Genomic DNA, 15,489 nt, shown 5'->3' with positions numbered 1-15,489 from the left:
CAAATCTTTTGGAATTCTATATATCTACTAAAGGTTCTTTCTTCAAAAAAAAAAAAAAAAAGCCTTTAATAATAATTAACAAGACAAGACAGTGGCCAACGCAGAAGTATCTACTGATGCTTGAGTCCACAAGAACATGATAGTTATGGTGCATTGTTCCAGTGTAAAATGACAGTCTCTTTGGACTTGTCTACACTGCGTGCTAAATCGGCGCCGCTGCAATTGATGCAGCGGTGTCGATTTAGAGGGTCTGGTGAAGATACGAGTCAACGGGAGAGTGCTCTCCTGTCAACTTCAGTACTTATCTTCCGCCTCTCGGGGAGGTGAAGTCAGCAGGAGAGCTTCTCCCATTGACATAGCGTGGTGTAGACACTGTGTTAGGTCGATGTAAGCTACATCGCTCGGGGTGTGTGTGATTTTTTCACACTCCAGAGTTACGTACCTTACATCGACTTAAGCGCCAATAGACCTGGCCTTTGGGACCTAGGCAAACCTAAAGGTAACTTTTCACTCTGAAGATCACAACAATCTAGCTATTAATTACTACGTGGAAATGATGCCTTACAAAAATTCATATCTTTGAACAAATCACACAAGGCAGCCAACTGCAGAAGGTTAAATCAAACATTAGCTCAGCAAACATGCTTGACAACCTGAGCATGAGGTGAATACATCATGGTAAACGCAACAAACCCAAAACAGAAAAGGAGAAACAGAGGAGGATTTATTTTTTAAGTACATGCATGGTAGGAAATCCATTCAACAAAATTAAACAAACAAAAAACAGCCAATAACTACCAAAAGGATTCAGTGCTCTAAGTAAATACCAAATCGTTTCTAATGATGAAAAATGTCATCAAATCACTAGAATCTAAACCACCACAAATGAAAAAGACAAACTCAAGTTTCACAGCCCACACCAATCCAGCAACACTACAGAGTATGGAGCAGAGAAATATAGTGCGAACTGAATCCAAACTAAGCATGCAAAAAAATACTGATCAAAAACCTAAAACCTTTTCAACATGACAACCCTGCCAGAAGCCCATCAATACTTCATAACTGCAAGCCTAGACCTGCAAGAGAAATAAAATTCTAAATAGGAAACAAACAACCAAAAGGTGCAAGTTTCAAAACAGAACTGATGAGAGATGGTCTCCCCAAAGATGGCAAAATAGTTATAAGCACAAAGGAAAACACAGCTGAGGATGACTTAAGAAAAATGTGCTGGAAAAACCACCTTCTCTCTCCTTCCTTTTTGAAGTGCAGGAAATATTTCCACGTTAGCAAGCCTATGTCCACTAAAACTAACTTTCACTAGCAATTGTGCATTGAATTTAGAAAGGTTTGCATTTTAAGTATTACTGAGGCAAACAACTTAGAAAGTTTAAAAAAAGAGAGAAAAAGGGATGAAACATGAATGTGATTAGTATTAGCATCTACACAAACTAGTAGTGAAGGACAAATAAATTTAATTTACAATGAGGAGAAAGGTCTTCTAAATAGTAGATCTGCAGGATATAGAAACCATGTATTCCAAGTGAGATCATCTTTAAAAGAATTATCAATATTCCATAAGACAAGGCTCAACCTGCACACAAAATGCCATCCATCTATCTGTCTGTCTGTCATCTCCCTCCCCCCAAAAAATCCCACAGGTCTAGGTTGTGCCTGGGTCCTATGGCATCAGACTGAGTAAGGCCTTCTGCGTGACTACAAAAGATTGAGATCTTGGGTACTGCATACTTCATACGTTCCTCCTCCCACCAGCACATAGGTGGTGAAGGAGCAAAGAGGGTGAAGAGTAGGTGGAGCCAGGGTTCTATCTCCCCACCTCCCAACATCAGCAAGCAGAGCTGTGCATGTTTCAAACGTAGCTTTGTGTGGACAATAACGACTGATTTTTTTTCCAATTTAGTTTCCCAGCATATAGAAAAAAAGTCTCTATGTGGACCTCAATCTGTTAATTACTTCATAATACCTGGGTCCAAAGATAGATATGGGAAGGCATTCAATGCAAGAAATATGTAAGGCTTAAAGATTATAAATTAAAACATGGTGGGACTGCCACCTATTAGGATTTTGTTCCCCAATTCTCATCTCAGGTTGAGCACATGAAATGTTCTGAAATAAAATTACGACTTGTAAAAACATACTGGCTAATTCTTAAGTTACAGTGGGTGTGATGGGCCCCCCTGGGATGCAACCTGGAACTGGAATATCACTGAGTCCTCTGTCTCCTGAGCCTGGGCTCTCTGTCACACTGTGATGCTGTGACAAGCTATAAACCTCTCCAGGAATTGCACTTACACAGACAGGGACACACCCAGCTGCAGTTATATGAACGCTTTTCGTCGGCCATTCATGAACTAACAATAGAGAGGCTACAGCCAGTAACCTCCCCCTCCCCAGCCCAACTCCACAGCTTAGGACCCCAGAGCTGTACCATCTTGCCCTGGTCAAAAGCCTGACCAGTAAAGAATACCACCCAGTCTGCCCCCCCTTCAATGTGGAGAAGACAATGCACCAGTCCCCGTTCCTGAGATTCCCCAAGCACTTCAAGCAAAACACATTGTTTTAGGTAAAAATATAAAACAAATTTATTAACTACCAAAAGATAGATTTAAGTGATTATAATAACGTAGAGTAGATTACCATAAGAAATAAAACAAAAATGCAGTGTAAGTTCTCTAAACTGGATAGGATTTGAATCTCACCCTGTTAGATAGTACAAACTGTCCACCAAGCTTCCATACACAGGCAGGCTTTCTTCTTTCCCGCCTGAGACTCCCCCTTCCCCAGTTCAGTCATTGTTCCTTAGCTGTTTCCAGGGGTTGTCTTCTATGGGGAGGGAGGCCTAGTAGTCATGTTACCTCCCCCTTTTATAGCTTCTTCCATGTGGAGGCAACTTTTGTTTCAAGCCAAGCCCCCAAGCACAATTTGTGAAAAAGTACAAGCAATGAGATGAACTTCAGTATCACATGATCTAGTCACTTGCCCTTGCATGCTTGGATGAGTAATGGCAGCCATTACCTATATTTTGGCTGAAGCATCCACGCAAAAGCTTATCAGGCAAGGCCAAGCTTCTCCCATGGCTCACTGTCTTCGCTGATGAGCCATTACCTTGGATAGCCCCTTCACTATGTGCTGGCTAGACTGGATGTAACCAAACTTTGAGCAAACACATTTGAAATACAGATGCACAGTCAACTCCAGATACAAAAATGATACATGCATACAAATAGGATAATCGTATTCAGCAAGCCATAACTTTTCCACTGACCCCTCACATGACATTTTGTACAAGATGCATCATAAATCTATTATAACCATATCATAATCATATCACTATTGTGAATATGGAGTGCACAGTGTCATAGTGGGCATCCTTACATTTATCACATTGACCATGGAAGTATTTAACGGTCAATGTTCTTAAAATGGGGAATTAAATCAAATATCCAGGAAACCATTTCAATATTTAAATGAAGTGCACATTTTTAAGGGCACTGTGTACACACACAGTGGGAGACCTTAAACACACCTATTTTTGTGTAAGCCTATTAGTGTGTTCAGTTGTACACTGAACAAACACATCACATCAGTATCAAGTATACCTTGCCTATCAATATATTTGATATAGAAATCACATGCTTAATCTGTGTACATCTGAAAACATTAATAGGCTAAAAAAGATAGGCAACTAATATCACAATGATAGGCAGAGTATAAGAACCTAATAAAACAGTATATATTTTGCATGTTTGGCACTGATCATGGCTGAACTGTAACATCAGAAGTCAGCATTTTTCTTTTTCATTTATTTTGACTATTTAAGAGTTTGGATAAAATGAAGAATTCAAAATTAAAATATAAAGCAAAAAATATAATTACCTTGCATGTTCTTGAACTCCCACAATCTCCACTTCACTGTCAGAAGAGGCAATATTAATTTCTTCATTGATCTGTGCATTGCCAGAAGAGGTTCTCTCACTTGCTAGGAAACCTGGATCCAGATGACCTGCATAGAAGAAAAAAATGCAAACACAACCTGAGCCTAAAGAATTCAGGAAACCAATGCTGAAAGATACTTCCCATCAAACTAACCACAAATGATCAATGAATTTGAGATAATCTATTAGATAACCTCTTGCAACCCCGTCCTACTGCAGGATGGTTGATACTGTATATTGAAGTGATTTGTCCAATCTTGTTTTGAATGGCACAAGTGATAGGGCTGTCGCACAAAAGGTCGTACCCAATTACTGTTATGAGAGCTTTCCAACTCTAGAAATAATTAGATTCTTCACCTGTAGTACTTCAGAATTGCCTTAAGAGTCAGACTGCTCCTGACCAACCCTGAGAAAAAGTTATATGAAGGCCAAATTATGACTTATCCTAGAGAAAAGGAAGTTCCTTCAAGTCAGTTACTGAAGTAGCAAGATGGAAATTTACAACAATTGTTTTTATTGTACCTTTTCTTAAGATTAAGCCATTCACTCTAGGAACTATTTTTTGAATGTAACTTCCAGCACCAGCAATAAATGCATGAAAATCACTAGACAAGGAATTAGCAGTGCCATAGTCATAAACCCAAGCTCACCCATCGCTCAGAAAAGGAAACATTACTGTGAATAAATCAAGAGTCACAGGTTAAGCAGAATAAAAATCTTCTGTGATGTTTCAGGTTTATTTTTTAAAAGCCGCGGAAGGGAGGCAGGAAATCATGCAATCAGAAATTAATACAAACCATCAGTCCCTTCTTCAAGCAGTTTAAACCCGTAAACTCCAACATGTACATAAAGCAACCAATATGTGTAGCTCTTCTCTCTGCAGACTGCTGTCTCCCTGACTCTAGAAAACAAATTTCTTTCTCACATGAAACTAGCCTAGCTCCTCTCTACAAGCTGATTGCCAGTACCTCAGATCAGTGAGGCCCTCTTAGGTGGGACTCTGAAACCCCTACTAGGATTCCATCCCAGAGCCCCATGACATTGTCTTGCTGGACAGGACTTCCCCCAGGAGACTGCTGGAAAGGGGTGTGTTATGGCAAAAGGCCCTCTTCCAGGGCGTGCCAAATGATCTGCTCAGTGTCATAGACTAACAGGCAGTTTTCAGTATAAATAGTTTTTCTGGTGACTGATGAGTGAAAGGATTGGATAACAGGATACATTCTGCCACCTCTTGGCTGTCAGCGAAATCCAGCCAAGGTCAGCAGAGGCTTGTTCCACATGAGGCTGTCTGATGGCTTAGGAAGTGAGTTGGTGATCTCTGTCTCTAACTCCCACTGACTGCATCATAAAAACCATCACCATAACTGGCCCTTATTAGTCTCAGTAGAGAGAATGGACATGAAAACTGAACTACTCTCTTGTCCACAGAGGTGGTCTCTTTCAAACAGAGTCAAAGCAGAGGAATTGGAGGTATGGACAAACGTTCACTGTGATTACCTCTGTATCAGCTATGTGGATGATGAGAATTTTGGTTGAAAGGGTACCTTGTCCTTAGCACTGAATTCAATGGGAAAGGATTTGAGAGGAAACAATGCTAAATACAAGAGGCGGTAGTTGTTATTAAGGATAATACATGGTAGCTATCTATTTCAAGTTACAAAATTCAGATATATAAATTACAGATGCCCCCAAGAACACAAAATACAGTCTGAAAAATACAGAATTGGCCATGGACTCTCCTGAAATGCATCTTCTGCCTACAAACATACTCTATCAGGGAATCTTTCTGAAAAACATTTCATGAAAAGATCTGCAGGTGTGTACAGAAAGATTCTTTAAATAGTACCATTCACTGGACATTCACTTGAGTGATTCACCAAACAATAAGGATGTTTTAAAAGCTGTTTTACATACCGTGCCAGACATCACATTACCATGACACAGTAGGTAAAGTCCTAGCTTTGAACTGGAAAACACTAAATCTTTAGCATATTTTAATGAAAATGTGTAGAGAACCACAAAACACACCTAAAATAGATACTGGACCAAAAAAGCACTCAGGTGCTCTGGTGATAAATTCTCTAGAAAAGTCAACTACCACCAGTGCTCCAAGGAAAGTTAAAACCTGTATCTCTTTTTAGTGCATACTGGTGAGTTGGGAGAGGTTGGGCAGCCTTGAAGGAGAATGCTTGCTTTTCCAACTGCCTGAGGAAACAGCTAGTACAGCTGCACTACACAGTGGGAGAGTCACTCATCCAGAGGGAAAGCACTCAGATAAGAAGGGAGGGGTGTGTATACATCTAGCTTGGCTGAACACCTGCTAAACAGACAGAGGAGGAGGAAGGGACATGATAACCTCTAGTATTTGAAAAGATCTTGAGAAACTGTTACACATTAGGCCGATACAAGGAAAGGATGATTAGGAAGAGCGGGTTTAGGCTGGACACTAGAAAAACTTTCTAATGGGATTCTATTAATTGTAAAGGTTTCAGAGTGGTATCCGTGTTAGTCTGTATCAGCAAAAACAACGAGGAGTCCTTCTGGCACCTTAGAGTCCAACAAATTTATTCCAGTTCTGCAGTTTCTCATTGGAGTCTGGACAGTCGCTACGCAAAAGAATAAACGGACACAAATCTGACATCAGGAATTATAACATTCAAAACCCAGTAGAACACTTCAACCTCCCTGGACACTCAATAACAGTCTTAAAAGTGGCAATTCTTCAACAAAAAAAAAACTTCAAAAACAGACTCCAACGAGAAACTGCAGAACTGGAATTAATTTGCAAACTGGACACCATCAAATTAAGCCGAATAAAGACTGGGAGTGGTGGGTCACTACAAAAACTAATTTCCCCCGCTGATGCACCTTCTTGTCAATTGTTTGAAATAGGCCACCTTGTTTACATTGGCCTCATTAGCACTACGAAAGTGATTTCCACTCCTTCTTGTCAACTGTTGAGAATAGCCCACTTCCACCTTAATTGAATTGGCTCATTAGCACTGACCCCCAACTTGGTAAGGCAACTCCCATCTTTTCATATGCTGTGTATTTATACCTCCCTACTTTATGTTCCACTCCATGCATCTGATGAAGTGGGTTTTAGCTCACAAAAGCTTATGCCCAAATAAACTTGTTAGTCTCCAAGGTGCCACAAGGACTCCTCATTGTTTTTATTAATTGTAAAGAGCTCTATTAGATAGTGGAATGACCCCTTGGGGAAGCACTGGAAGCAATATCATTTGAGATATTTAAAGCTGTTCTAGACAAAGCACAACAGCGGAGAATACTCTGTAGAAAACAACCCTGCACTGGGAACAGGATTGACTAAATGACTTAATTAGTCTTCCATCTCCAACTTCTATGATGTTATTTGAATGTCCACCTTACCATAGCCACTCAGTCTGATCCAACCTTCTTGATCACTGCTTTTGAGAAGTGAGGGCCGCCACATTGGCGCAGCCTCTGATCTGGTTGGAAGAGGTATGAAAGTGCTGGGCTCAGATGTGGATTGGGCCCTGCTGCCTCACAAATAAAATATGATGATAAAAGAAAGATGACTTGTCAGTTGAAATTTAAATGAGTAATAGATAAGGCCAACTACTTTGACCATTCAAGTTCAACTGAATAACCCTTGACAATTGTTATCAGGCTATCAGAACTTCCAAATATTTTGTTATATATAATATGTACATTACATATGCCATATGTAATCAAGTGGCAGAGCACACTGTGAAGCATGAAATGGAAGTGCTAAAGAATAGGGCTATATATTACCATGCCTCAGCAATTCACCTGAGAAAGAATGATTAGCACAGCAAATACAAGAAAATATTACAGTGAGAAGCTTGGTACAGGTAAGGGTTGAGGTGCAGAGGCAGACTTAAGTATGCAAACGCTTAAAGACACAAATGTCATACCTAGGCTGTTAAGTTTCTCACGTTCACAAACAAAACAAACAAACACACACACACACACACACACACACACACACACAGAAGGTATTTTGTTTACCCTCCAAGATCAACACTTGCAGAACAACCCAAAGTATTTGCATCCCAATCAAAGAGTTGTTACCACTCCCTAGAAGACATTTTCCACTTAAACACAAAGAAAGTTTCGCATATAAGCCCACAATGTATGATCTGCTGAACTCTGACTCTCTTCAATGGAGGATCTAGGTTTTTTGGCCAGCACAGTGCAAGTATTTATCCAAAGAAATCCAAAGCCTTTAGGATATGTCTATATTTACCAGGGATCGATGTTGAGGCGATCGATGCACCAGGGATCACGCTAGCGGGTCTAGCGAAGACCCGCTAAATTGACTGCAGATCGCTTTCCCGTCGATTCCAGTACTCCGCCAGAAAAAGAAGTGCAAGGTAAGTTGACGGGACAGTTTCTCCTATTGACCGAGTGCAGTATAGATACTGCAGTAAGTCGACCTAAGCTACGTCGACTCCAGTTATGTTATTCACATAGTTGGAGTTGCATAAATTAGGTCGACTTACCCCTGTAGCGTACACAAGGCATCAGATAAAGAGGGGGTTGGACGAAGATGAAAGCCAGCTAGGGGAGAAAAGACTGTGTTCCAAATTCCCAATACTGGAACACAGTAAAGAGAGACCACCGAGTTTGGAACACACAACCAGCTTACAAAATGTTTAGGGCTTGGAACCCCAAATATATCCAAGAAATAAGTCTTTTATATGCCCTATATGACTAGGGCTTTCCTCCAAAGTGAAGCAGAGTACCCTTCTGCTACTGAAAGAATACTGCATCATTCCTGATGGATGCGGTCAAAGAAGAGAGTCCAGAAAATAAGACTGATATCCTGAACATTGGGACATTAACTGGAAAAAAATACAGAGCTAGTACAGACATTGATGAAAAGGAAAGTACAGATTTACTGCTTTCAAGAGACCAAGTGGAAAGTCTCTTGAAGACAAGAGATATTGAGGAAGGTTATATGCTACTATACTATGGACACCGAATAAGAGAAATGGAGTTGGTATAGTTTTAGACAAAGTGATGCAGGCATGTATAGTTGTTGTCGATAGGAATGGTAGTACGAGTGTACAGATAAATTACTTCCTGATAAACCAAGCCAAGCAGAAGAACACAAAAAACTGTAAGATCATCTCCGGGGAAAGCACTACAACTCAACATATGCTGGTTCTTGACTATGGAGACATATTGCATATGACAAGAAAATAGTCCAAAGCAGTACAGAAAATCAAGTGGTGGAAGCTTAATGAAGTTAACAAGGAGTTTAAAATAAAAATGTTGCAGAAGATCCCTTTAGAAGGGGTCAAAGAAAATACAAATCAATGGTGGAATCATATTGCAAGCTACATTCTAGAATGTGCAAAAAGCCTGCTTGGTGAAACAAAAGCAAGAATCTTCTTCCCCAATGAGACCTCACGGTAGAATGAGAAAGCTTGAGAGGCTCTGAAGAAAAACTAAGTGTTTTAAACTTCAGCAAACAATGCTCCAACAGCAGGATTTTCAGGAGTATTAAAAAAAAAAAAAGCCAAAAAAGATAGCAAAGTAAGAGGTGTCAGCCACTAAGGCTAAAGCCAGAGAAGGCTTATATGCCCATCTTGAAACAAAGGAGAATGAGAAAGAAATATATAGATTGGCAAAGACCCACAATAAGAGAATTAAAGACACTGGTGAGATCAAAGTTATTAAAAACGGGCATACATTACTCAGTGAGAACCAGATTAAGGAATGGTGAAAAAATTACTTTGGAAGGCTTATGAATGAAAAGAATCCAAGAGAACTGAGACATATGATAAAACCAAGTAACGTCTCATGGCACCAGTCTTAGACACTTTTACAGAAGCACTGAGCAACATGAAAAATAAAGTTCCCAGCCCCAACGGCATACCTGCAAAAGTATGGAAGTGCCTGCAGCAATTAGACATGAACATATTGACACAATTGATTAATTTCATCATGAGGACTGAAGATGCCTGGTGAAAGAACATTAATACCAATATTTAAAAGAAAAGGAGACATACAAGACTATGGTAACTACTGGGACATTAAACACGAGCCACAAAAAGATATGGGAGACAAGTTATTGATAAGAGACTTTGAAGCCCTGGTCTACACTACAGGGTTAGGTCAAATTTAGCTGCATTAAGTCGTTTATAATGAATGCGTCTATACACGCAACCCCATTCCGTTGACTTAAAGGACTCTTAAAATAGACTTCTGTACTCCTCCCCAGCGAGGGGTGTAGCGCTAAAATCAACTTTGCTGGGTCTAATTTGGGGTTGTGCAGATGCAAATCGACGTTATTGGCCTCCGGGAGCTATCCCAGTGTGCTCCAATGTGACCGTTCTGGACAGCACTTTCAACTCCGATGCACTAGCCAGGTACACAGGAAAAGCCCCAGGAACTTTTCAATTGCATTTCCTGTTTGGTCAGCGTAGCGAGCTCATTAGCACAGGTGACAATGCAGTCCCCCCCAGAATCACAAACGAGCTCCAGCATGGATCTGATTGCTGTATGGGGGAGAAGAATCTGTGCAGGCAGAACTCCAATCAAAAAGAAGAAATGCTAATATATATGCCAAAAATCACACAGTGCATGGTGGACAGAAGTTACAACAAGGACACACATCAGTGCCGCGGGAAAGTCAAGGAGCTCAGGCAAGCCTACCAAAAGACAAAGGAGGCAAACGGTCGCTCTGGGTCAGAGTCCCATACATGCCGCTTCTATGATCAGCTGCATGGCATTCTCGGGGGGGACCCTATCACTACCCCACCACTGTCCGTGAACACCTGCAAGGGAGGTGTCTCACGCAACAGAGAGGAGGATTTTGTGGATGAGGAAGAGGATGAGAAGGAGAAGGAGAAGGTGCAGCAGGCAAGCAATGAATCTGTTCTCCCGAGAAGGCAGAACCTTTTCATCAGCCTGGAGCCAATACCCTCCCAAGGCAGGATCCCCGACCCTGAAGGCGGAGAAGGCACCTCTGGTGAGTGCACATTTATAACTAGAGTACAGGGTTTAAAAGCAATAATGTTTAATGTTTGATTTGCCCTGAAGACTTGGGATGCATTTGCAGCCAGTACAGCTACTGGAAAAGTCTGTTAACGTGTCTGGGGATGGAGCGGGAATCCTCCAGGGACATCTCCATGAAGCTCTCCTGAAGGTACTCTGAAAGCCTTTGCAGAAGATTTCTGGGGAGGGCTGCCTTATTTTGTCCTCCACAATAGGACACTTTACCACGCCAAGCCAGTAGCAAGTAGCCTGGAATCATTGCAGCACAAAGCATGGCAGTGAATGGTCCTGGGTTTTGATTGCATTCAAGCAACATTCGGTCTATATCTTTCTGTGTTAGCCTCAGGAGAGCGATATCATTCATGGTCACCTGGTTGAAATAGGAGAATTTTTGTAAGGGAACAATAAAAGTACCCTGTTTATGCTGGGCTATTTGCATTTGGCTAAAAGGGATCATCCCATAGCCACGGGGCGGGGGAGGGGTGAAGGAATCATCTCAAATAGCAATATAGAGGGGTTGGGGGAGGTGTGTGCTGCACATCCACCCGAAAACCACAGCCCCTCCTTTTAAATGGCAAACCCAACTGGCACTGCTTGCTATCGGAAAGGAGGGCGCTGCAGTTTGAAAACATTCCCACATGTTATGAAGGCATTAGAAGCCAAACCTGCGTACCATGGCTGCCTGGAAACCAAATTCTGTTGTCCAGCTGTGGGTCACATGTCACCATACTGGCAGGCGCTCAATATAAAAGGCAAAATGCGACCTTGTACCTAAAGCACATGTGCTGTCTGCTGTAAATTACTTGATTCACTGTGAAAGAGTCTCCCTTTTCTTCTCTGAAATGTATCATCTTAAATTTTAATCTCCCTTTTTATCCCCATGCAGGTACAAATGTTTCTATGCTCCCCCTATCATCTCCGTCCCTGAGGTTAAGGCAGATTAGAAGGTGAAAAAAAATGCACTTGCGATGACATGTTTTCCGAGCTCATGCAGTCCTCCCGCACTGATAGGGCACAGCTGAATGCATGGAGGCATTCAGTGGCAGAGTCCAGGAAAGCATTAAGTGAGCGCGATGAGAAGAGGCAGGATGCAATGCTGAGGCTAATGGGGGAGCAAATGGACATGCTCAGCCGTCTGGTGGAGCAGAAAAGCCAACAAGAGCACAGACTGCCACTGCATCCACTGTACAACTGCCTGCCCTCCTCCCAAAGTTCCATATCCTCCTCACCCAGACGCCCAAGAACAAAGGGCGGGGGAAGAGCCGCTCTGGGCACCCAGACACTGCACTCCAGACGACGACCCAAGCAACAGAAGGCTGTCATTCAAACAGTTTTGATTTGTAGTGTGGCTACAATAAGCAATGTGGCCTTGTCCTTCCCTCCTCCCCCACCCCACCCAGGCTACCTTAACAGTTATCTCCCCCTTTTTTTTTTTAAATTAATAAAGAAAGAATGCATAGTTTCAAAACAATAGTGACTTTATTTCCTTTGCCAGCTGTGATCGAAGCAGGAGGGTAGCTGGCTTACAGGGAATTAAAATCAAGAACGGGGGGGAGGGGGGAGGGTTTGCATCAAGGAGAAACGTACATAACTGTCACACCGTAGCCTGGCCAGTCATGAAACTGATTTTCAAAGCCTCTCTGATGCGCTGCGTGCCTACCTGTGCTCTTCTAATCGCCCTGGTGTCTGGCTGTTCAAAATTGGCAGCCAGGCGATTTTCCTCAACGTCCCACCCTGCCATAAACGTCTCCCCTTACTCTCACAGATATTATGGAGCACACAGCAAGCAGTAATAACAATGGGAATATTGGTTGCTCTGAGGTCTAACCTAGTCAGCAAACAGTGCCAGAGAGCTTTTAAACGTCCAAAGGCACATTCTACCACCATTCTGCACTTCCTCAGTCTATAGTTGAGCTGCTCCTTACTACTGTCCAGGCTGCCTGTGTACGGCTTCACGAGCCCTGGGAGCAAGGGGTAGGCTGGGTCTCCAAGGATAACTATTGGCATTTCAATATCCCCAACAGTAATTTTCTGGTCTGGGAAGTAAGTCGCTTCTTGCAGCTGCTCAAACAGCCCGAAGTTCCTAAAGATGTGAGCGTCATGCACCTTTCTTGTCCATCCCACGTTGATGTTGGTGAAATGTCCATTGTGATCCACCAGTGCTTGCAACACCATTGAGAAGTACCCCTTGTGGTTTATGTACTGGTTGGCAAGGTGGTCCGGTGCCAAGATAGGGATATGCGTTCCATTTATCGCCCCATCACAGTTAGGGAAACCCATTGCAGCAAAGCCATCCACTATGACCTGCACATTTCCCAGTCACTACCCTTGATAGCAGAACGTCAGTGATTGCATTGGCTACTTGAATCACAGCAATCCGCACAGTAGATTTGCCCACTCCAAACTGATTACCGACTGACCGGTAGCAGTTAGGCGTTGCAAGCTCCCACAGGGCTATCACCACTCACTTCTCAACCATCAGGGCAGCTCTCATCTTGGTATTCCTGTGCTTCAGGATGGGGGAAAGCAACTCACAGAGTTCCAGGAAAGTGGCCTTATGCATGCGAAAGTTTCGCAGCCACTGGGAATCATCCCAAACCTGCAACATTAAGCGGTCCCACCAGTCTGTGCTTGTTTGCTGGGCCCAGAATCAGCATTCCACTGTATCAACCAGCTCTCTGCCGCCACGATGTCCCAGCTGTCACAGCCCGTGCTTTCAGGAATGTCTGTGTCCATGTCCTCATCACAATTGTTCTTGTGCTGGCATCTCTCAGCCAGGTCTGCATATACTGTAGTATAATGCACGAGGTGTTTACAACGCTCGCAACAGCAGTGGTGAGCTGAACAGGCTCCATGCTTGCCATGCTATGGCATCTGCACGGGTAACCCAGGAAAAAAGGTGCAAAATGTTTGTCTTCAGTTGCTTTCATGGAGGGAGGGGAGACTGACGACATGTACCCAAAACTACCCGCAACAATGTTTTTGCCCCATCAGGCATTGGGAGCTTAACGCAGAATTCCAATGGGCAGCGGAGACTGTGGGATAGTTACCCACAGTTCACTGCTCCATGAGTCGATGCTAGCCACGGTAGTAAGGACGCACTCCGCCAATTTAATGTACTTAGTGGGGACATACACAATCGACTGTATAAAGTCGATTTCTAAAAATCGACTTCTATAAAATCGACCTAATTTCGTTGTGTAGACATACCCCTAGACAAGTCAAGGTGTATGACAATCAGTGTGGTGTCATGCCAAGTTACCAGTGGATGCTATCTTTGTGTTAAGATTGCTCATGGAAAAATATAAAGAAAAGCGAAAAACCCTGCACATAGTACTAATCAATCTTGAGAAAGCTTGTGACCACATTCCAAGAGAAATCATCTGGTAGTGTATGAGAATGACTTGTCCAGGACATGTATGAAGGTGCTGTTACCACTGTTAGAAGTGAACTGTTTTTAGAAAGAGTTGGAGTACACCAAGGAAGGAAACTTTAACCATGATTCCAGGGACTACTTACGCACCTGAAAACTCTAAGGTTTTGCAGATAACTTAGGAATTAGCTGACAGGAGAACTGTATCTAACTGTTATATAAAGAAAGAAAAAATGTATACAATCTCCAGTGAAAGCCACGTTTAAAATTTATATGTAAATTTAGATCAATCAGGAGATAATACAGCAAAATATTCCCAATCCCAAACCTTAAGGTATCAGTTCTAGAGCTTTAACACAGATATCAGAAACACATTTGATACTTTGTACACTATCTTTATTAGGGATATACAAAAATGAATAAAATGTGCTTAAAATATGTTACTGCCATTATCTACTCTATGTTAGTCCATTTTTTCACTAAAAACAATTTTAACATGTGATTAAGGTTTTTTTTCCCCTCTCTCTTTTATTAAGAAAGGGAATTAATTTTTCTAATTATTTTGGCATTTATGTTTACCGATCAGAGTCATGTATGTGACTCACTAACATTTGATTCCATCATTGCTATTGGTATCATTTACTTTCATGCAAATTTTAAGTTTTTTACAGATATAACTAAAAATACAATTTGAAAACAAGCAACCTTCTTCTGCCCTGTGTCTAAAGTTATGCATTTAGCTAATGTTTTTTAAACTGGCACTGCTTAGGTTAATACAAGCTAAAGTTACATTCTAGACAGATACTATTATTTGATTGTATCACTCTAAATAATGAATGACAAAGCACAATATGACCAAGCCCAGTTTGCCCCTACGTAAGGCCAGCCGTGCTATGGAGTTTCCAAGGAACTGCTTCAACATGGACTGGAATGGAGAGGACAGACTTGAAGAGCCAAAACCCCATAAAATTGAGACTAATGCCAGAAGAAGATGAAGGGCTTGATACCCAGCCACTGAGTTCAGTGAAAAGAATGTCAAATTGATTCACAGACCAGTCTTCTCATCTTCAAGGGCTTTAATGGACATCACTAACTTAAGTTAGTCAAGAGTCTATGTTAACCAACTTATATTTTATGCACTTGTGTTACTTC

At 41.9% G+C, this 15,489-nt stretch overlaps 1 protein-coding gene across 1 annotated transcript in view; it reads right to left on the bottom strand.

Annotated features, from left to right (window-relative positions):
• The window catches only part of C5H18orf25 (chromosome 5 C18orf25 homolog), a 76,629-nt gene that overhangs the window by 11,367 nt on the left and 49,773 nt on the right, over positions 1–15,489 (bottom strand). Inside the window, exon 4 of the mRNA XM_043514529.1 lies at positions 3,895–4,021. Within this exon, the coding sequence (XP_043370464.1) occupies positions 3,895–4,021 (127 nt within the window). The remainder of the gene's footprint in view (positions 1–3,894; positions 4,022–15,489) is intronic.

The sequence above is a fragment of the Dermochelys coriacea genome, chromosome 5 (assembly GCF_009764565.3).
Source record: "Dermochelys coriacea isolate rDerCor1 chromosome 5, rDerCor1.pri.v4, whole genome shotgun sequence".
In the NCBI taxonomy this organism is placed as follows: domain Eukaryota; kingdom Metazoa; phylum Chordata; order Testudines; family Dermochelyidae; genus Dermochelys; species Dermochelys coriacea.
The sequence above is the reverse complement of the archived record's forward strand: the minus strand, read 5'-3'. Positions and strand labels throughout refer to the sequence as shown.